This window comes from Brassica napus, chromosome C3, assembly GCF_020379485.1.
Source record: "Brassica napus cultivar Da-Ae chromosome C3, Da-Ae, whole genome shotgun sequence".
Lineage (NCBI taxonomy): Eukaryota > Viridiplantae > Streptophyta > Magnoliopsida > Brassicales > Brassicaceae > Brassica > Brassica napus.
The window spans coordinates 72,137,760-72,160,906 of NC_063446.1; the positions used below are offsets into that span (position 1 = coordinate 72,137,760).

The 23,147-nt window shown below is 34.9% G+C and overlaps 2 protein-coding genes across 2 annotated transcripts; both read right to left on the reverse strand.

The window, feature by feature from the left end:
* Positions 1-297: 297 nt before the first annotated feature.
* On the reverse strand, positions 298-2,650 carry LOC106376753 (3-deoxy-manno-octulosonate cytidylyltransferase, mitochondrial). Its single transcript, XM_013816871.3, has 8 exons — positions 2,387-2,650; positions 2,267-2,312; positions 1,370-1,456; positions 1,165-1,289; positions 951-1,090; positions 824-875; positions 620-730; positions 298-556 (listed from the first exon to the last, which is right to left on the reverse strand). The coding sequence occupies exons 1-8, from the start codon at positions 2,600-2,602 to the stop codon at positions 464-466; spliced, it is 870 nt and encodes a 289-aa protein (XP_013672325.1). The 5' UTR covers positions 2,603-2,650; the 3' UTR covers positions 298-463.
* A 5,644-nt stretch (positions 2,651-8,294) lies between these two features.
* Positions 8,295-11,494, reverse strand: LOC106376752 (putative ubiquitin-conjugating enzyme E2 38). The gene is made up of 7 exons (XM_048750570.1): positions 11,294-11,494; positions 10,216-10,722; positions 10,065-10,128; positions 9,844-9,983; positions 9,460-9,771; positions 8,991-9,298; positions 8,295-8,541 (listed from the first exon to the last, which is right to left on the reverse strand). The coding sequence occupies exons 1-7, from the start codon at positions 11,363-11,365 to the stop codon at positions 8,496-8,498; spliced, it is 1,449 nt and encodes a 482-aa protein (XP_048606527.1). The 5' UTR covers positions 11,366-11,494; the 3' UTR covers positions 8,295-8,495.
* Between the last annotated feature and the right edge of the window lie 11,653 nt (positions 11,495-23,147).

Sequence of the window (23,147 nt, forward strand, 5' to 3'; positions counted from 1 at the left end):
ACTGTAATGCGATATTAGTGAAATACTAGTATTTAGATATCTAAATATAGAAAATGCTATATTGTTTTCATATATTTTTGAGAAAATATAGTATTACTTTACTTTAGAAAAATATAGTGAAGTAAAACTTACCTCTGTTTTTAAAGTTATTCTATTTTTGAGAAAAATATATAAAGGTGAGTTAGAGAAACGTTTGCACCAGAGTTACTAAGTAATGTACATCCTTTTTGAAATTTTATTAATTAATATTTTGCTGCTTAGGTATGGTTGTGATTCTACAGTTTTTCTAGTTACATATAATTTTGAAAACTCAATCTTTGTATTGTTCGTTTCTGATTGCGCTTTTAAACTTAGTCGCCATACTTGCATAATGTTTACAAACAAGTAACAGATAATATTTAGGGAGAATTAGCCTATTGTAGACAGTGGAGACATTATGCATAGGATCTCTGTATTATGTGGACTAGAGGAGGTTTCTTTCGCGCATTAAAGATTCGATTTTTTCGACATCATCAGGTGTATCAACTCCATGAGCTTCATGATCCACCTTTATAACCTGTGAAAATCAACTTTTTAGGTTAAAAGAATTTATCAAAATAGTGGGAAAGGGTTCTGTTACCTTCATTTTGTAGCCATTTTCAAGGACTTTGAGCTGCTCTAGATCCTCTTCTAGCTGCAATGGTGTTGGCTGAAGCTCCGAATATACTTTGAGAAACTTTGAATCAAAGCTCTAAGAACAAGGAAAGCAACCGTACCCGAGATTAAATAGACTATAATAGATACGTGAAATCACTTATATAATAAGGAGAGAAGCATGAGGCACCTGTATTCCAAGATGAAGCATGTAAGGAAAATCTGGATTGACTTTACCACTCCTAAACCGCACAAAACATAATTGATTACAATTTGTGCATATATGCAAAGTATATAATAAGACAAAAGAATATTACTTGTTATAAGGAATCAAACCCCTGGAGAAATAGATAGCGTAGCCACGGTTATCCACTACACATTTGACTCGGTTAGGGTCAAGTCCATCTTCTGGTTTCAATGACGTCACCGCTGTGCTGAACACCGCATCAGGTGCTACCTAAAAACCACAATAACAATATTCAACAGCTTCTAAAGTTTGAGGACATCCCAATAGTATACTAAGATAAAGACCTGAAGTGCTTTGACAACACCGTCTATAATCTCAGGCTCAATGAGTGGTTCATCTCCTTGAATGTTAACAACCACATCATACTTCTTCTCCAATTTTTCAAGTGCTTCATTGCACCGCTCAGTACCTACAGATCGACCAGATGATACAGAGCTTAAGACAAGAGAACAAACCAAATTAGGGGACAGAAGAAAATGGCATACAGACCATTTCTGCAAGACTCTGAAGTCATGATGACATCTGCACCAAACCCACGACAGCAATCCGCAATCCTTTCATCATCCGTTGCTACAACTGATGAGTCAAACATACAACAAAACAGACATTTTTAATCTCAGCAGACACAACTTAACGAAAAGGAAAGGACTTCCAAGTTCTAAGCCTGCGGATTTTGTCCGTACGGAACCGAACCTTCGGTTTTGAGTTCGGTTGAATTTTGAAAATGATTCGGTTTTGGTTATATCAATACGGTTTTCGATTTTCAAAAATAACTAACTGAATTATCCGAAATTAACCAAACTGAAATAACCAAACTAAGAGAAGATAACCGAATTTAACCGAACTGACCGAATTTAACTAAAAATATCTCAGTTTTTAGAAAATGATACCGAAATCTAACCAAAACCAAAAAATCGGTTATCCTGGAAATAAAATTAAAACCTGAAATTAACCAAAAATCGAACTGAACCAATTTTTTCTGTTTACTTCGGTACGGTAGGATTGTGACAGAACCAAACTACCCGAAACCGAAAATTACCCGACCCGAAAAAACCGAATCCGCAGCGCTACCAAGTTCCAACAATGCACTTATGAAAGTCAAGCAAGGAGGTAACAGAAGAGATCTTAGATCCATAAAGCACACATTTTTTTCTATCATAGAACCAGTAAGACTAGAGATCAAACTATGTAAAAACAAGAAACCAGACATCTTGTAATCTCAACTGGTCACAGGTTACCGACAAAACTAAAGATATATTCCAACCAAAAACATGACAATTAATGAAACTCAAGCAACTTAACATCGTAGACGAGATCTAAAATCCATCAAGTAGACAACTTTTTGATGTATAGAGCCATAAAGAGTAGAGATCTGAGCCACATTACCAACGTGATCAAGCGTAGAAGCTAACTTCGACCTCTCCCAAGTTCTCTGATCCAACACATAAGCACGAAGAAGCTGAGAGTTATATACATATATGTATATAAACTAGACTAAGGAGGAACCTGGATCATGGGTTTGCCGAGGATTTGCACGAGAGGCTTGCCCTCGAATCGAGAGGAAGCGTAACGGGCGGGGATGATTCCGACGACCCGGCTCCGGAATTTCCTGGATCGACCAAGATAGGCACGCGCGCCAATCGCCGCTGCGATCGCTGTTCCGGCTAAGATACCGTGAACGATCCATGTCTTTTGAGTAGATGAAGAAGAAGAGAGTGCCATTAATCAAGCAGCGGTCTTTCTGTTTGATCTGGTGAGAGTGTGTTCAGTGGAGAGTTTGTTTATTTAATAAAACCGGTGGACGTGCCAGCGAAGGACCGGTCTGTTCCGGTTAAATTAGATTTACATGACCAAACTCAATTTTGTTAAATCACTTTAATATGGAATCAGATAACAAACTTTACTAAATAAAATATAGTTAATTCAAATATAGTTTTGTGGAAAATATAATTTAGTGGTTTTGAAGGAAAAATATATTTATATGATTTTGGCAGAAAAATAGTTTTTGTGGTTTTAACAAAAAATTCGATTTTGCAGTTTTGGCAGGAAATACGTTTTTGCAGTTTTAGCATAAAAATGTAGTTTTGCAGTTTTGGCTGAAATGTGTTTTTACGGTTTTATGTGATTTGTGGTTTTAGCGAAAAAATGTAATTTTACGGTTCTGGCAAAAAAAAAAATATATGTTCCCACCAAAAATTCAAACACGCATTTTGGTGAGAACATATATGTTTTCAGTTTTAGCAGGAAAACATACTTTTTGTGATTTTGGCAGAAAATTACGATTTTGCGATTTTGGTGAAAAATGTAGTTTTGTGATTTAGCGGAAAAATGCGTTTTTCTAAAAAATGTGATTTGGTCGTTTTGTGAAAAATGCGCTTTGTGGTTTTGGCGAGAAATATATTTTGCGTGTTTTTCAGAAAAATGTGAGTTGCCGGTTCTTTTGTGAAACACAATTCCCACCAAAAAAATGCATTTTTTCATTTAAAAAAACCTCCAAATCACATTTCTCCCAAAAAACCACAAAATGCATTTCCTTTGGTAATTTCATATTTTTGGAAATTAAATTTCGGACATGATTATTGGGGAATTTTTAGGGTGGGATATTTAAAATACGATTTTTAGTTTTTCTTAGTTAAAAACTTCAAGAACCACTAATAAACATGGCCTTAGATACGATATGATAAGTTACGATCAGAACGAAATAAACAAAAAATAGAAAGATGATAAGTCGACGATTTGCAACCGGATTTTCTTTTCTTTCAAGGAAAACATTTAAGAAAACATAAAATAGGCATTTACCAATTAAATCTAATTTTAGCATATTTAATTCGTATAGCATTCTATTTTAATATAACACAAATTATAATTATAAATTTATAAAAAAAAAGCAAAGATTCTTTTATAATAAAATTTGCATTCTTATTAATTTATAATAATATTATATTGCTAATTAAATGAATTAATTTATGATATAATATATATATTTTTTTTTTTTTTTTGGGTAAAATTTTGTTGGATTTTTTCTCAACTGATTTTGTTAGAACCAAAAAATAAAATTTAAATTTATAGTTGAAATTAATTTATTTCTAATATCATTATTAAGATTTCTAGAAATATATTATATTTGACCGATTAATGTAAATTATCAAATATGACATTAAATGATTAATTAAATGGTTCAACTCTATTTTAATATAATAGATAAATTAGAAAAACAAAAATGTCAGAAAGCATAAGAAATTAATTTGAATCAAACCTTAACCTTAGAAATATCAACACAAATCACCCCCTGGCTTATCCTAAACTATTGAACAAAGGAGCTTGAACTCGTTTCTCGCAAGAAAATGATGAGCTCAGAAAAAGATATGCTTAGTTTCATCACCGTCCTTTTCAAAAAAAATAAAAAAAATAATCACCGTGCTTGGCCTCTGCATCTTGCTCGTTATTCTTATAGCAACCTCAGCGATCGACCATACGTGTAATTACATCATCAAAGATTGCATTTTCCAACCACTCTTAGGAGCATGCCTCGACCAAAGAAGACAACAACGTCCTCGGATCGTGATGTACCAAACAATCATGAATCACCCCGACCGATCTATGATTACAACATTCCGAGATAGATGGAAAAAGAAATCGCACCAAAGCCCTACTACCAAAGTTGCTTGTTGTACAAGGCAACAACCACGAAGACGAAGGGAGATCAAGAGAATATGTTTGAACCGAAAATGGTGTGTTTGTCGGATTCATACAATAAAGAATTTAAGAAATATATTTCTTAGATTCTTGAGGCTTAAGAGAAATCAACATAGAAATCAAATGGAAAATGAACATCAAAAAGAGTTTATTGATTAAAAATTGTATTACATGTATGATTACAAGTGTAAATTAAATCTAAGAATTCATAAACTCTTTGTAAGAAGTGTTCAAGGTCTCAAATGGAGAAGAGAAGATCAGAAGTATATCTCTATTTATACAAGTAAGAAGCTAAGGCTTCATAGTAAAATGAGCCTAATTAATTGTCTAATGGGCTTTGAGGTAGGATGTAAATCTACCCCCAACAGTAAGCCTCTCCAAGTTCGTAGAGAGAAATGAACTCGATCTCTATGAATTTTACGAATAGGGTTTATTAGACAAGTAACTAGACACATTCATGCCTACGACGATTTACACGAGTTTACTTTGAACTTGTGCCTAGTAAAAGGCGAGTTTGCTTTAAACTCGTGCTTAGCGAATGACAAGTTTACTGGACTCACGCTGTTACAAATGCGAGTTTACTGAGAACTCGTGCCTAGTAGAAGGAGAGTTCCTGTAAACTCATGCCTAGCCAAAGGCGAGTTTTTGTAAATTTGTGTCTAACAATAAGCGAGTCGACTGCAAACTCGTGCTTAATAACAAGCAAGTTCAATTTAAACTCGTGCCTAAAATATAAGTTTACCGAACTATTGCCGACCCGAAGTCTCGTGCTGAGATCGCGTGTGCCGAGCAAGTCAGGCTGTGACGTTGAGAAACGTTCTGGCTTGCTCCACTTGTACCGCTTCCGGCAAGCTCGTAGCTGAGGGCCGTCCTTCGAAGCATGAGGACATGATGGTGGCAGCCGCTTGTTGGCTCTGGTTCACAAAAAGCATGATCATGATTAGACCAATATAAACCAAAAGAAATGACCAACTGTTGCATAATTAATATGCAAGCTATCAAACTTGTTTTTATTTAGTGCTCTCAAATGCATATGATGATATAATAATTGTCCACCAACAGCAAAGCAATTACAAGAGTCATCTTCATAAAAGTTATATGAGTGAGCAGCTTAGAGTTGTGTTGTTTAATAATCAACCAAAGCTATAATATCTATCGTGACACGTGTGATTTAAAAGAAAAACATGTGATGATAAAAGAACTTATCTTTGTCGTGAGCAGCAAGCTGTGCTGATCTGTTACTGAGGTGATCGCTCGCGCGACTGTTGGGGTCGAACTGGTGTCGAGTCGCCGATGAAATTCATTGCCGCACCTCGACGCCTCACATACGACGTAACTAGGCGAGGAATCGGGAACCAAAGCTTCGTGTCATCTTGAAAGTAAGATTCATAGACGCACTGGAACCTGACCGGCGCCGACCAAGGCCTCTGACTCTCCGAGGGGATCAGGAAAGTCACCCCCAGCCCCCGACGTTCCCTCAGGAGCCTCTTTACGCTATCGGGAGTCGACCGTGTCTTGATAACGTTCTCCCAGGCCTGGCCACTCACATCTGGGGAGCGCAGGAATTCAGGAGCTAGAGCCGGGAGCTCCTCGAAGATTTCTCCAGGGTAATAGCACGTCGGTACATAATTGACGAGAGGGACCTCGTCTCCCGCACCAGTCGAACCGTCTCTTTCACAGATCTGCGGCTCGGATGGAGCTCCTCCTACTTCTCGTCGATGTAAGCGCGACTCGGAAACCAAAATCCTTTGAGACAGCTCCAAACTCCTAGTGTCCATCATCGCTTCGCGATGGACTTGTTCGAACTCGTCGAGCGGAACCCCGCTCGTGTCTCTCGCGGGACTAGGTGCAGCCGCGACCTCTTTCCCTTTCTGTTCACGAGATAACCTCCCACCAGACGACATAACGCAATCTATTCTACAACAACAATTTAGAGAGAGAAGCCGAGAGGATGAGAGAGAAAGTACCTGAATAATGCGGAGAAGAATGGAGAAAACGAGAAGTGGACAAGTATTTAAAGGGGAGGAGCGGGGCGTTTCCCCGAGGCGTCATCATAGGGTCTATGTGGGCCTACTTGCCTCGAAACAATATCTAGCCGCCCAAGAAACTGGCGCGTCGCTTCGACTCCCTGCGATAACCGGCTCAGACCCAGATCAAATCGATGGTCGAAGTAAGAATCAGGTTTAACCGGACGGAAACCGGTTTAACCGGACGGAAACCGGTTTAACCGAGACTCGATCAAACCGACAAAATACGAGATACACGACAACATCTCGCGATACGCCGACCGAGCACCACGTTTTTGCGACGACCCGTCTATCCTTCCAAACCATTAACCTTCCAAATTCATCGAGCTCGACAGAACGTCACTCACCGATGAACTGGGGGGACTTACTGTAGAGGATGGATTCGGCCATCCCTCAAGGCCCGACGAATAGACGGCCCGGCCCGTATAAGATGCTGCAACAGCTCGGCTCGACAGCCAGAGCGCCGATCTCTCGGCGCGACGCGAGAGTACTTTTAGTCGATCGCACATCGACTAGACGCATCCAGCTCGACGGCTCCTCGAAGCAACATAGGTTTCTCGGCCCAACGAGTTAAAAGCCCACGAAGGCGACGCAAGCTAGATCACGAAAGAGCACCAAGTCGACTATAAAAGAGGAGAGGGGTGCAACGTAAAGAAGATCCGAAATCACTCACACATACTTGGCGGTTAGATTAGGGTTTTTACTTTTATTATCTCGCTGTGTTGTATCTTTCCGGTAAAGCTCTTCGAGCTCCGGTTCCCTTTCCCTTACGCATCTCCTTTCCTTGTAACCGACGAAACGCTTTTCCGATTATCAATAAGACGTCTTTGCTTAACCCACATCTAAAACCAAACGTTCCCTCATTTAGTACCGTTTCCCGATCAAACAGAATACAAGAGGTTCATGACAATGACAAGCTAAGCTTGGGCATCCGGGTCTTCGGGTCGGGTTCGGGTCGGGTATTGTCGGGTCCGGGTCCTTCGAGTCCTAGCAATTTAGACCCATATAGATACCTATAACTTTTCGGGTCGGTTCCGGGTCGGATCTTGTCGGGTCCGGGTCGGTTCGGATCTATAATTTCAATACCCGTAAAATACCCAAAATTTATGGGTATATTTCGGATCCGGGTCGGTTCGGGTATTTAGGACCCGAAATAGACCCGAAATACCCGAACTGGACCCGAAAACTCTAAAAATACCCGAAGAACCGCAAAAATTTATCCAAATTCAGACCCGAAAACCCAAAACATACCTGAATTTTACCTGAATACCCAAATTATATTTTCTAAAAATCTAAAATTTCACCAAAAACCTACAATTATACCCGAAAATCCAAACCCGAAACTTTAAAAAAAATCCGAAATACCAAAAATATAGCCAATCACTCAAATATACCTAGTATATACAATTATTTGCGAATACTTCGGATACCCGAACGGATCTCGGGTAGGACCCAGACCCGAACCGAGACCCGCGGATCCAAAAGAAAAAGACCCAATAGGTACTTAGCATGGACCCGGACCCGGATCCGAACCTGTATTTTCGGGTCGGTTCCAGTTCGGGTCTTCGGGTCTGGGTAAAATGCCCAGGCCTATGACAAGCCCCTTGTATTGTCCTTAGCTGTCCATAGATAAGTCATCTCTTCTCCAAGAGATCTCTAATCGATTTTGTTTGTTTGATTTGAAATAGGCCTGATTTGAAATCTCTTAAATTTGTAAATCAGAACTAAAAACACTAAAAACTAAAACTTCTTGTCCACATACTAAACGATTAAAGAAAATCTAATAATAATAGATCAAACTTCTGCGCCTTGTTAGATTCCTCCGACTCACCAAATCTTTCATCCCTCTGTGTTTCTTCAAACTTTATACTTGTTTGTTGCACGCCTCACTCTTACTGAAAAACGCAGCGTCCGATATTCGCGAGAAATTCTTTGATGCTATCACCAAAAAGGAAAAAATAATAATTACATAAATAAATAAATATCAAAAGTAATCAATCAATAATACACTTGAAACTGAGAGAATGCCATGAAATTTCATTACTAAAGATGTACATATGAGAATTATTTTTGTATTTTCCCAAATCCCATATAGTACTCATAAAAATATACTTTTCATAATATAATTTTATTAGTTAAAAGTAAAACTACTAAAAATTAACTTTTTAGAAAATATATTTACTATATAAATTAAATATAACTCAACCAATCATAAAAAATACTTTAAATAATTGGTTACAAAGTTTTCAATAAATATAAAACAGCAAAAACATTTTTTTAAAAAAATATATATTTTGAAGCAAAAAATATTTCTAAAACCAAACATATTATAAATTTGGGAAAAAAAAGAATTAAAAAAAAAAACAAAATGGAGGATTTGGCTTTACCTCGATGATCTGCTTCTCTTACGGTTAGCTGTATTACTCTCAGTATTAGCATTAACCACAGGCGGTGGTTTAGGTTTTTCTTCAAGCTCCTTGATTCCTAACTTAACGAACTCACCAACAACTGTCTTCATAAAGGCAGCCACATCGGTCCTAAACTTCTTAGAGCCACTCTGGCTAGTTTCCTCAATACCTTGAACACCACCTTTCAAAATGGAACCAACAGGAGCTCCATCTTTATAAGCATTACACGCTTTCACTATGTCAAGTGCCCTCACAAAGTAATGGCTATGAACAAACTCTTCAAAATGCTGCACATTCATCAGAACTATTAAAACTCTTCAAAGAACCAATAAACGCTTAATTTATATATTAAATACTAGCATTTATACACCTTCAGATTTTTTATTTATTTAATATGATAATTATATTCAAAGAACCAAAAAAAAAACTAGTTGTCCAATTATTTTACCTTGGGTGGTTTCCTCATGCTGTAAACCATCGTTTTTAACGACAATATGAAGACGTTCTCGCTGTAAACTTTGGAGTGAGCCTCGCCTGATACAGTCCCCTTGGTGGGCTCGTAGCCAGGTTCGTTGAAGTACGGTTTTTGATTCAAGATGAGTGCTTGGATTGAGACGAGAAGCTGCAACATTGTGGACTCCTGTGGGAGCCATTTCTCCCTCTTGTTGCCGGTCCATGTACCGAGAAGGCTCAAGCATACTTTACCACAGTTGTATAGATTGGGGTTGATTCTAAGCCCACCGGAATGGTAATGAACTTTCTGTCAGCAATAAAACGAAACTAATCATCATCTAAGGGTTCTAAAAATAGAATAAAGTTTTTGAGGACATACTGGTGGCACTGAAGGATAGGAATCTGGGAACTGAATATCGAAAAAGAAAAGACCGTCATGGTAAGGAGTTCCCTCAGCTCCAATTATTACAGCTCTTAGTAGATCCATTCTTGACTCACAGGCTCTGACAAATATTGTCTCTGTTAGCAAAACAGAAGAGTGATTTTTTAAGAACACATAGAGAACCAGCATTGATTTACTACATTAGTATATAATCCAACCTGGCAAATCATTCTCAAGAATCTTCCAGTCTGCTTGAACCTTTTTCAACCAAGTCTTTGAGTGCTAATAAGATAAAAGAGAGTCAGATAAAAGTTGAATACCAAAGTAAAGAAACAATCTCTGAGATGATAAGATTGTAACCATCATCACCTGTTTTGAAGCTTTCCCCTTGGAAAGATAGTGATGATCTGAGAAATCCTCAACAGTGTCAAACCTTTTAAAGTCCTTCAGAAAATTAGCCTGAGCTGAAGGAACAGCCTCAGCGGAAGAAGAGCTAGCAGAAGCATCAGAATCAACAGGTTGAACCGCAGAGGAGGAAACCGTTTGATTGTTCTGAGCAAAGGAGGCTGACAGGGAGGCAAAATCCAATGACTGAGGAACAGAAGATGGAGTTGCCAGAAACGAGTTTGAACTGTTTCTACTTGATTTAGAAGTTCCTTTGCTGCTATAATTCTGAAACTCACAGGGCTGAGTAGTAGACATCACCACTTTTACACCGGTTGGGATATCATTTAGAACGACTGTGTAGCTATCGACATCTATAGGCATCACTCCATTAGCTACATGACTAAAGGGGTTATGGCCATCTTGTATAGCCTTCCCTTTGTTCATCTTATCAACATGATATTGCTCCACATCGATCACTTCAAGATTAACCTAAACCCACATAAAACAGAGAAACAAGTGACACAACATAAACTATAACAAAAAAATATACTACAAACAGGAAACTGTAAGAAAACAATGTAACCAACGGCAAAAAGAAACAGTAGAAGCATAGTAAAACGCTAGCAAACAAAACAAGATTAACCTAAACAACCCACACAAAGCCTAAACACACAGAGATAACCCAGATGATCATTACTTCAGGAGCTACAGACAAAATAAAACAGAGAAACAAGTGACACAACAAAAACTAAAACGAATCTATTACAACTCAGGAAACTGTAAGAACACATCAACAAATCAACGCCAAAGGGAAACAGTAGAAGCATATAGTAAAACGCTAGCAAACAAAACAAAATTCAAAATTAAACTAAACCCACATAAACCCTAAACACACAGAAACAACCCAGATGATCATCACGCATTAACGAAGCAATAAGGGTAAAAAAAATAAAGTTCACTTTTTCTCAGGTAAATCAGTAAAATTGAGCACAGTTAAAAACCCTTTTCTCTTCTGGAAAACCCATTAACAGTGGAGGATTAAGAGCACGAAAGATTAAACCTTTCTAGGTTTACGAGTTCTAGAAGCTGAAGCTAAAGGAGGAGGATCGATCTCCATCACGTCGGGATCCATCAACGAAATTTCAGAGGAAGATTGGTTCTTTCTGTTTCACAACTAAATAGAAGAAAAAAGATATTTTCTCGTCGGTATTATAGGGGAAGATTAAAGATATGATTTTTAGGTCTCTTCACATTCGCGCTGTAGTAATATATAAACTGTGTGAATATCCTTTTTCTTAATAGCTTTGAATGGTTTATTTTTTATGGATAAATTTCAAGTTAATGTGTTATTTTCAAATAACCGTATGATTGACATTGAAGCAGTCATCGTTGGAATAAAAGTCTATATGACGTTTGTTTATGGGGATCCTGTACTAGAAAGACGTGATAAAGTTTGGGAACGTCTTACGCATTTCTCAACGACAAGATCTAGACCTTGGTTTATGATAGGAGATTTTAATGAAATTACAGGGCATGATGAGAAGGTAGGGGGAAGACAACGGCCTGATAGTTCATTCCTGCCTTGTAAGAAGATGCTTAATGATTGTGGAATGCTAGAGTTCCCTTTTACGGGAGAAATGCTTTCATGGGTAGGGAAGATAGCAGGCGGCTCAACTGTTAGATGTCGCTTAGACAGAGCAGTAGGATTGGCATGAGAAGTTTTCCCACTCGTCTGTCAAGTATATGAGGTTGTGAAGATTGGACCATCGTCTGATTCTTGCAGATATACTCATAAAGCCAATAAGAAGATCAAAAAAATTCAAGTTTGATAAAAGATGGCTAGATAACGATGAGCTAAGGCAAGTCATTCTTGAGGGATGGAAATCTCCTGATCTTCCTCCCAACGCGACTATTATGGAATATATTTCAAGCTGCCGAAAAGCCTTGAGCGAATGGAGGAGACAACATAATGTTAACTCTGCGAAATTAGTGGAGGAGCTTAAAGAAAAAGTGGAAGGTGTGTATGCAGATGATAATGCTACGACTGAGGAAATTGCTGCAGCGTTGAAGGAGCTCTCTGATGCTTTTAAGGCAGAAGAAATATTCTGGAAACAGAAAAGTCGAGTGTTTTGGCTGAGAGAGGGGGATCGAAATACAAATTTTTTTCATGCCTTGACAAAGCAAAGGAGAGCAAGGAATAAAATTATGCAGCTCCTAGACGCTGATGGGAATATAGTCGAGGATGAAGAAGGCTTAGTAGCCATTGCTACTAGCTATTTTAGACAGATCTTTGAATCGTCTAACCCAGAGGACATTGCAGAGGCACTAGCTAATGTTCCTACGACAATCACTGGGGCAATGAATGATAACCTTACAGCTCCAGTAACAAAATGGGAGGTCAAATTAGCACTTTTTGCTATGCATCCAGAAAAGGCCCCAGGACCAGATGGGATGACTGCGCTTTTCAATCAAAAATTCTGGGATAATGTAAATGATGATTTAACTCTTATGGTTAATAAATTCCTTATTGAGGGAACAGTGGTGAATGGACTAAATGATATGAATATATGTCTCATCCCAAAGACGGCCAAGCCTAATGACATGGCTCAATTCCGACCCATAAGCCTGTGTAATGTCAGCTACAAGATAATTTCGAAAGTCTTATGCCAAAGATTAAAGAAAGTGCTACCATGCTTGATCTCAGAAACCCAGTCAGCCTTTGTTACTGGAAGGCAGATTTCAGATAACATTATGATTGCCCAGGAAATGTTCCATGCGCTGAGAACAAAACCTAGTGGACGAAGTAAAAGGATGACCATTAAGACGGACATGAGTAAAGCTTATGACAGGATGGAATGGTCATTTATCGAAGCGGTCATGCGTAAAATGGGTTTCTCAGAGACTTGGATCACCTGGATAATGAGATGCATTACGTCGGTGAAATATAAGGTACTTATGAATGGACAGCCAAGAGGAAATATTGTTCCTGGTAGAGGCCTATGGCAAGGAGATCCTTTGTCTCCTTTCATTTTTATTCTATGCACGGAAGCGCTCGCTAGCCTTCTCAATCATGCAGAGAATCAAGGGAAGATAACGGGGATGCGTGTCACACGCGCGTGTCCTTCGGTATTCCACCTTCTCTTTGCTGATGATAGCCTTTTCTTCTGTAAGGCGGAGCCCCGTGAATGTGAAGAAGTAATGAAAGTAGTCAAGAAATATGGTAAAGCATCAGGCCAATGTATCAACTTTGATAAATCGCCTTTACTCTTTGGTAAGCGAATTAATGCAACCACCAGAAAAGAGATCAAAGATGCACTTGGAATACAAAATGAAGGAGGAATGGGAACCTACTTAGGTATCCTGGAAGACATTAGCGGCTCCAAGTGTAAATTGTTTGCATTTCTCAAAGATAAGTTGATGCACAGAGTAAATGGATGGACAGGTAGATGGCTCTCAAAAGGAGGGAAGGAGGTTTTGATAAAATCTATTCTGGTATCTCTTCCGACTTATGTCATGTCTACTTTCCTGCTCCCTTTGGAGATATGTGAAAACCTAGCTAGTGTCATCGCACAATTCTGGTGGAGCTCTAACCCACCAAAAAGAGGAATACACTGGGCGAAATGGGAAAAAGTATGTCTACCAAGAGAGGAGGGTGGGATTGGGTTTTGTATGATCCATGAGTTCAATCTGGCTCTGCTGGAAAACCAATTATGGAGGCTAGTTCAATTTCCAGATTCATTGGTTGCCCGGGTTTTGAGGAGAAGATACTACAGATTAAGTTTGCCACTACGAGTACATTATGCTAGTAGCCCATCCTATGTGTGAACTAGCATTTCTGCTTCGAGGAAGTTGCTTCTACTAGGAATCGGATAGAAGATACACTCAGGGTATGACGTTAAGGTGTGGGAGGATCCGTGGATCCCAACGACCCAAGCGAGGCCAGCTATCTCTGTTGCGCCAGTTATGCATCCCAATATAAGAGTCAGTGATCTCATTAATCAGGCAACAAATGATTGGGATGTTGGACTTTTGGAAAACTATGTCAATCTTGAGGACATACCGCTCATAAGAAGCATGGCCATAAGCTCAGCTCATCGCCGCGATACCTATTGCTGGAGCTACACAAGGAATGGCCAATATACGGTTAAATCTAGATACTGGGTGGAACATAATTTATTAAAGCCGAAGGATGAGAAGGAGGTCTTAGAGCCGAGTATCACCAAGCTTCAAGCCTTTGCTTTGAAGTTAAGGGCACCTACGAAGATATGTCATCTAATATGGTAGTTGTTAACTGGTCATGTGGCAGTAACAAGGAACTTAGCGAGACGTAATATGAGATGTGATAATTACTGCCCAAGATGCGGAGATTTAGAAGAATCTGTAACCCACGCCATTTTTGAATGCCCGCCAGCTCTACAAGTTTGGTCCTTATCAGCAACTCCAACAAGCCCAGAGGTATTTCCAGTATCAAGTGTCTACACAAATATGGACTACCTTTTCTGGAGGAAAAACAATATTATTGAGCCGGAAGAAGACATAGACCCGTACCCTGGATTATCTGGTATATCTGGAAGGCAAGGAATGATAAACTGTTTAGGGGGATCGACAGAGATCCTTTGGAGTTAGTTCGATATGCAGAAAGTGAATGTCAGGCCTGGTTTGAAGCGAATGAAGTGGCACAACCAGTGGTACAAAATAACAATATGGAGAATCCCCAAGTCATAAGCTTGGGTAATATATGCTTGCTGGATCGATCTTGGACTGCCTCTGCCAATTATAGTGGATGTGGGTGGGTTTGGCTGGACAGTAGTGGAAAGACCCAGCTCATGGGGACAAGAAATCTCACTCGACGTGAATCAACCTTACATACGGAAGTAGAAGCACTGAGGTGGGCGATGGAGAATATGCTTCAGCACTCAAAATGTCAGAGTTTTGGGACGGACTGCAAGGAGCTGATTGCAATGTTAAAGGAGTTTCATGCTTGGTCAAGCTTTGCGACGTAATTGGAGAGGATAGAGACACTACAGATATGCTTCCCGGATTTCAACATCATACATGTTCCACAAGCGCGCAATCAAATTTCAGATTTTTTACCTAAGACTGCTAGATCCTTCAATAGGGAGTTAAATTTTATTGGTTGTTGTATTCCGGTATGATTACCCAGGCCACATCAAGTTTGAGTAATAAAATAACCGTTTGATGTCAAAAAAAAAAATTAGCTTTGAGTACTTTTTTTTTTGTAAAACCAGTACCTTAATTGTTTTTAATTAATTATAAATTACCACTTTTGGGGTTTAACGCAAATAATACTAGAAAGATGGTCTATGCTGAATTGCTGATGGACCACACTCAACCAGAAACAATTATTTTTCGCATTTTGCTGTCGTGTCATAATTGACGGTGTGGATTTCGCCAAGAAGAAAGAGGTAAAGAATTTACGGTCGTTGGATATGAGAACTGATTTAACGGCTGAGAACTTAAATTTGTTTTTAAAAATTCACAGATCAATCCTCGCAAATCAACGAGAAGATAAGATAAACTTGAATAAGATTACACCAACAATATCGATAATTAAGTTTTTCTGTGAAAAATAGAAAATAAATAAGGAAGTTGAACATATTAAAAAGGGATAATTTAGAAAAATAATAAGGAAGTTGAACATATTAAAAAGGATAATTTGAAAATACCATATTTGCAGTTTAAATTTTGGAAAATAGTGATAAGACGACTTTATTCAAACTCGAATTAATGTTGTATTTTTAATAACTAAAATAAAAATTTGGAAATATAATTATTATTATCTATGTCTAAAATAAATATATCTTCAAGAGAAAAATAATGATTTTTTAATATTTATAATAACACTAATTAATATAATGAAATAGTTTAAATATTATCTTTTTTTTGTCAATCATTTAAATATTATCTCTATAAAATTATTATAATAAATAAATTTCACAACAATTCTTATTCTTCATGCAAAACAAATCCCGTTTTAGATCCAGATAGTTAATGACTATCAATTTATGCTTTAGATTTAGAATTATAGTTGCGGAGATTTTGAATTTAAAAGTGGTAGATGTTACTTAAATATTTTTAAAAGCTTGATGTTATCAAAAGCTTTATAAGTTGTGGCTATTATAAAAATATATTTTTATATTTATGAATCATTTCCAAAACGTGCTAAATGGTTTTTCAATCTACCTTTTTACTTGTTGACAAAATTATTTTTACCTTTTTACTTATGCAAATACATAAATTAGATAGGGTAATTTAAAACAAAAAGTCAGTCAAAATTTATCAGTAAAATATTTTTTATTTTATTTTGAAAGAGAATAATTAAAATTGTAACCAACAATTTTATTGGTTATTAAATTTTAAATAATACTATAATGTATTAAATAAATCAAGAAAATATTAAAAATCTAACGAGTCCTAGCCTATATGTTGTTTGCAACTTCATCTCGAAAACCTTTCATGAATTGTCTTGAACTAAGGTATTATTCCATCGTATTTGAAAGTTTTTTATCATTCGCTAATTGAAAGTCAGTATCCATTTACTATGGTATATTTGGAAGAGTCGGAACAACAAAGAATTTAGTAATATGGATATTGATCCAAGAGATACACTTAAATTAGCGAAACTAGATTCAACACTTTGGGCGGAGGCACAAGTAGTAAGTGACCAGAGGTTTGCATATCAAGTGCAGGACATGACATTATCATCAATTCCAGGAAGATGGTGTTTCATAAATGGTTCCTGAAAAGATAAAGAACAATTTTCAAGACAAGGTTGGTACAATACTTTAGCAGGGTTTGATGGATTGTTAGGGGCAAGGAATGTAAGGGCAAGTCTTTCACCTCTTCATTCGGAAGTGAAAGCGCTAATCTGGCCAACAGAATGTATGAGGAATTTAAGGCAATTTAAGGTCACATTTGCGACGGTTTGTTCTCAATTGGTAAAGATGGTTTAAGAACCAAAAGAAAGGCCAGCGTTTGACAGTTACCTGGAAGACATTAAGCTTTTGAAAAGAAGCTTCTTAAACTCAGAGGCGGATAGCTTAGCACACAGTGCTAAGAAACAACCGTCTTTCGTCGTTCACATGGATGCGGAGTTACCGGTTTGGTTTACAGAGTCAGTATGAGTCTTGATGTAAAAAAAAAAGTCAGTATCCATTAAATTTAACTTGCAAATAAAATTATGGAGAACCATGGTTGTCACCACAATTTGACACATTGTAGATATATTATACATAGCTTCGTCTTTCATAGTAGCCCATTTTTTTCTAGATTCCAAAAGTTTTTTCAATCACTGATCGAAGTAATGAATGGCAACAATTAAACACTTCTCTATAGTTTCTTTATTCTTCTTGATTTTGGAGCCGACTTTGGTGATATCACTATACTAGGAGTTTTACTGCGTCATGCACAGAAATAATAATTTTTAACATAATATTTTTTATTTCAAAAGAAAATTTTGATTTATATTTCAACATTATTAATTTATATTTTAACTTCAATAGTTATAAAAAATCATAAACGTATTTTTGTAATCTTATTTTTTTTATTTGGTATAATTATTTAAATTTGATTTGATTTAATTTTTAATAAAGATAAAATTAGATTTTATAAAAATAGTTTAAATTATATTATTGTGTTTAATGATTATTTATTTTAAATATATATATATATATATATATATTCCCATCTAATTTTAAATATATACATATATATATATATATATATATATATTTACATATAAATATAAATTCTAATAAATTTGAAACTTTGTTTGTTTCAGTTAAACTAAAAAATCTTTTTTTTTTTAATTTAAATGATGAAGATGAACGGATAAATTTAAATAATGTTTAAATATTTAACTATCAATTTTTTTTTGGATTAGTGTTACTTTATTTAGTTTATTTTTATTAATGTGAGATAGATATATACATATATATTATTATTTTAATTGTGATATATGAATTATTAATATATTTAATAGTTTACCATAAATAAATATTTATATGGAAAATTGACATTAATGATGATATATGATTTATTTTTATTACCATATTTAAAATCTCTGAAAAAAATTTAAATTTTTATAAGGAAATTTTACATCTCACAATTAATATGATGACATATCACTATTTTCTAAAACAATGTCATCTATTTTAAGTGTCATGTCATCTTTTTTTCAGCGAGAATGATTGTAGTGACGACATGTGTATAAATCACTTCGCAAATATAGTCTAGGGGATTCTATATAAAAAGAAATCCATGACGTAATACATATCAGGAATCACCTAAATAATATTTACCACTAGGGGGTTGTCCGCGCTTCGCGCGGAATATTATTTTATTATGGTTAAATATGATGTTTTTTGATGATGTAATTATGTTATCAGTATTTATTTGTGAAGACCATGATTTAATATTTTATTGTGTTATGTAGTATTAGGTTATAAGTTAATATATTATGTGTTCGTCTTTTCAATAATGTGTTGTTGTGTGTATAGTAGTATTTGTTAGTGGTGAATTGAGCTTATAATCTAAAACATATTGAATTTCAATAACTTTGAATTTAAGCATTTGTTGATTCTAACATTAACAGTTTCAGCGTCAAAATTGTATTTCATATTTTCACATTTTCGAACATTATTCTTTTTTTAACAACATTGAACATTATTCTTCTAAAATGTTCTTTTGTCTCCGCATATTTTGACTTGAGCCGTCACCATCTATGTATTTATTTACATTTTCGGTATGCGGTGTTTCTTGCCATCACCGGAAAAGGCTCACTTTTGTTGCTCTTGTTTTTCCTCTCCTTCTTCTCTTGTGAGATTATCTGATATTTGTTGTAGATCAGGTTTATGAGTTCCCAGTTGTGCGGTTGTTTCTCATGATGTTGTACGCTGTTCTGGTCAATATTTTTCCTTCTTCTTTAAATTTGGCTAATGTTAGGAACTACATCTCCTTGGACCGGGACAGAGTTTAGTTGTCTTCCTCGTAGTTGGCTTGCCGTTGATAGTCCCTGCTAATCTTGGTTTTCAAGATCTGGTTTTTGGTGATCTGACTTTTATGTTCTCTTCATAGCTCGAAGATGGCTCCACAGTTTACTGATTTTGTGTAGTCTCTTTTTCTTTCTTTGTTCTCTTATCTCGTTGCACTTTTCATCTCTGGTTGTGTCTCTGGTGGCTCTCCATTTCACATATATCTCACTCAAGGTTTGGATAGTGTTTTCCTTTGTGTATGTTTTGTGGGTTTGGAAGGTTATTTCTTGTCTCAAATTTGAGCTATGATTTCTCTGTGGTTGGCTTCCATTCTCCCTCCCTTATGTTGCTTTTCTTTTTTTCCTGCTTCCTTTGGTATAGGTGTGTGGAGTTAGTCTCTTGGTGCTTTGATTTCTTCTATTCAGAGCTTTGTGGTTCTTCATTGGCATGTGCTCCTTGTATGTGGTTGTTTTGTTTGTGAGGTGTTTCATACCTTTTAGTGGTGGTTGTGCATTATGCATGTGTTTTCCTGCTTCGTGGTGACTTTGGTCCGGTGATTATTCTTTCTTTGATCCTTTTTTTGGTGTTTTGGATTGGGGCTTGATACGTTCATTTGTGTTCCAGACTTTTATTGAGTAAGTGTTACTATAGTATTCTATTTTTTCTTTGTGATTGTGAAGATTTAAGTTTAGATTATGTGTCTTACTCTAGTTTTTTTTTAGTTTAGTTATTTTATGATTTTTAATAGTAAAATAAATTATAATTTGTAAATAAAAATAATAGAAAATTAATAAAAATAATAAAATAGTAAAAAAATATATTATTTTTAGTTGTGAATAAATAAAATATTTAAAATCTATTTTTATTTTTTCTTTATTCATCTCCAATTTTATTAACTAATAAACTATATTATAAAACTTCATATAATAATGGTTAGTGTGAAAAAAATAAAAGTGCACAATTAGAAAGTACTAAGCCAAATTACAGTAGTGTAAAAGAAGAAAGATCTAAAATGTAAAAACAAAAATACATAGGGACAAATGTCATCAAACTCCCTTGCCACTTGTCATAAGAAGAGAAAAAACTAATTTTATATATATTTTTTTAGTTTAGTTATTTTATGATTTTTATTAGTAAAATAAATTATAATTTGTAAATAAAATAATAGGAAATTAATAAAAAATAATAAAATAGTAAAAAATTATATTATTTTTAGTTGTGAATAGATAAAATATTTAAAATCTATTTTTATTTTTTCTTTATTCATCTCTAATTTTATTAACTAATAAAATATATTATAAAACTTCATATAATAATGGTTAGTGTGAAAAAATAATAGTGCACAATTAGAAAGTATTAAGCCAAATTACAATAGTGTAAAAGAAGAAGGATCTAAAATGTAAAAACAAAAATACATGGGGACAAATGTCATCAAACCCTTTTGCTACTTGTCATAAAAAGAGAAAAAACTAACTTTATATATATCGATGAAAAAATTACTATTATCAGCAATAGAAGTAGAAGAACTTTGGCATCATGAACAGAACTTGGAATTACAACATAAACATATGTAAATAATATATGTTCATAGATGTATATCCCCGTACATATTCCCAATATATTCGTTGATCTCTTCTAAACATCATAACAGAAATACGAGTTCCACCGATTACAACAATAAATATTTTGAAATATGGTCAGTAATACTTATTTGATTCCAATTTAGGATGAACTTTCATAAGAGATGTCAGATCTGTAGCAAACATATCAATGGCCATTGGTACAAGTGTAACAAGTACTTCATGAAAATTTCTAGAAATTATTTCTACTCAATGAGCAAATGTATGCATTGTAGTCCGTTGTGTTATATTATGTCCACGTATGTAAAAATAAGCCACACTTTCTTTTGCAGACATATTATATGTATCACACAAACTGTACATTATTACAGATCACTGCATAATTTAGTAAATACCTCCGGCAACATCCTTAACATATTGGTGCATTGTGTTGGATGAAAATTGATCATATCATGAAGAAACTGTCATCCAAGGTCTTTATCTGAACATTAAGGCCTCATGACTCTTTTATCTTGATCGGTTTCTTCTGGTTTGAGTAAAAAATAATAACCATGTTCATTTTAATTTTTTTCCTAGCAATGTCATATTCTATATTTATGAGGGAAAATATTAAAAAATTATTCAAACATAGAAAATAAAAATAAGATCAAACCAACGAGGATTTGTTTCACATGATAAAACATATATTTTAATATTTATCATTTGACAATTTTTAAATTACATGTGGTTTACTATAAGAAGAAGAAGATGATGCCATTTTTGATGGATTTGAAAGTTTTAAAATACAAAAAATAATTGATTGAGAAAATATTTCCAGTTTTGTTTTAAGGAAAACTTATAATAATTTTGCTTTTAACTTCTTCGTGGTCACCTGATATTTATTGCTTTTTAATTTTTATTTTATAATATTTTTTATTACTTCATTTCTTGTTAGAATAAAAATTCACATGAGAAGCGGCAGATGTTATTTGAGTGCATTTGAGATCTAAATTTGAAAATAATATTGAATATTTTATTAATAAAAAGTTAAAATATTTCAGAAAAAACAGAAAACATCAAAAACTAAATATTATTTAAATATAAAAATTTTAAATTATTTGTCAAAGTAATTGAAGTCTAGATTACGTACTCTTCGGCGTCACTCGTGTGTGTTGGATGCCGACGTACTTAGTGAAATAGTTCTGAGATATGGAAGTCTCAAGAGGAGTCCAGCACAAGCAGTTTTATTGTAGTGGTCTTTGAAGATTACAACTGTTTGAAGATAGTAAACTTTGGTGAGACTATACGGTGATTTATGCATGCGTGCTTGATCTCTATCTTCATAGATATTTATTTAGAAAAGAGGGATACTTCAGGAGGGTTGTGCCTAATGTATGCATAAGCAGATTGGTGTAATTTAATTTGCGTTTTTGTTCTAGTGATCAATAAATTCTGGACAAGATCACGATGATGTAAGAAAACAAACCCCGTTAACAACTTTAATGTGTCTTTTACTTTCTGCACTTTATTTTATGGCTTACCGATAGAGTGACAGTGAAAACGTGGTGAATTCTATATGAAACTATAAAAAAGCATTTGACTATTAGGAACTTGGAAGAAGAAAGTAATGTCCTGGAGAAATGTATACAAATTGATCAAGTAAACTTAGTTAGTAGTGTGCAACAGTTTTGGTGATTGGTTAATGTAAATCTTGTGGACGCTTAAAAATCCAGTAGAAGTTTAAGAAAAAGAAAGATGTTGAGAAATTCTTTAAACAAAAGATGTTTAGGAAATTCGTGATCCCCTATATATTATTCATGGAGTATTACAACATGTTTTCGTAGCCACGTGTCATCACAAAGATGATTCTTATAATCCTTAGAAAAATAAGTTGGTACATCTAAATATATATTATATTTTTTTTATTAAACTAACTATCAAATTTATTAATAGTGTACAAAATAATATTTTTATTTCCATAAATAAAAGCTACGGAATTACATAATATGATTAACATATATATGACAATTAATTATTATGAATAAAACATATTTGATAACAATTTTGAATCATTTTTTTTTTAATTTTATATTATTAAAAGAAATTAATAATATTTTGAATTTTATATTTATTAAAAGAAACTAAGAAATTAGATTTTTTCTTATATGTTATATTTTGAATTTCTTAGACCGGCTATAAATTACTAAAACTGGTAAACGTCCTATATTGAAAATTTGTGATCAATGGTTTAACTTTTTATTTTTGTTCAAGCAAGATACTAATGATCATAAATCGTATGAATAAGAATTCTCATTAATAGATATCATATTATATATATATTAATTATCATTTAAAATAAATT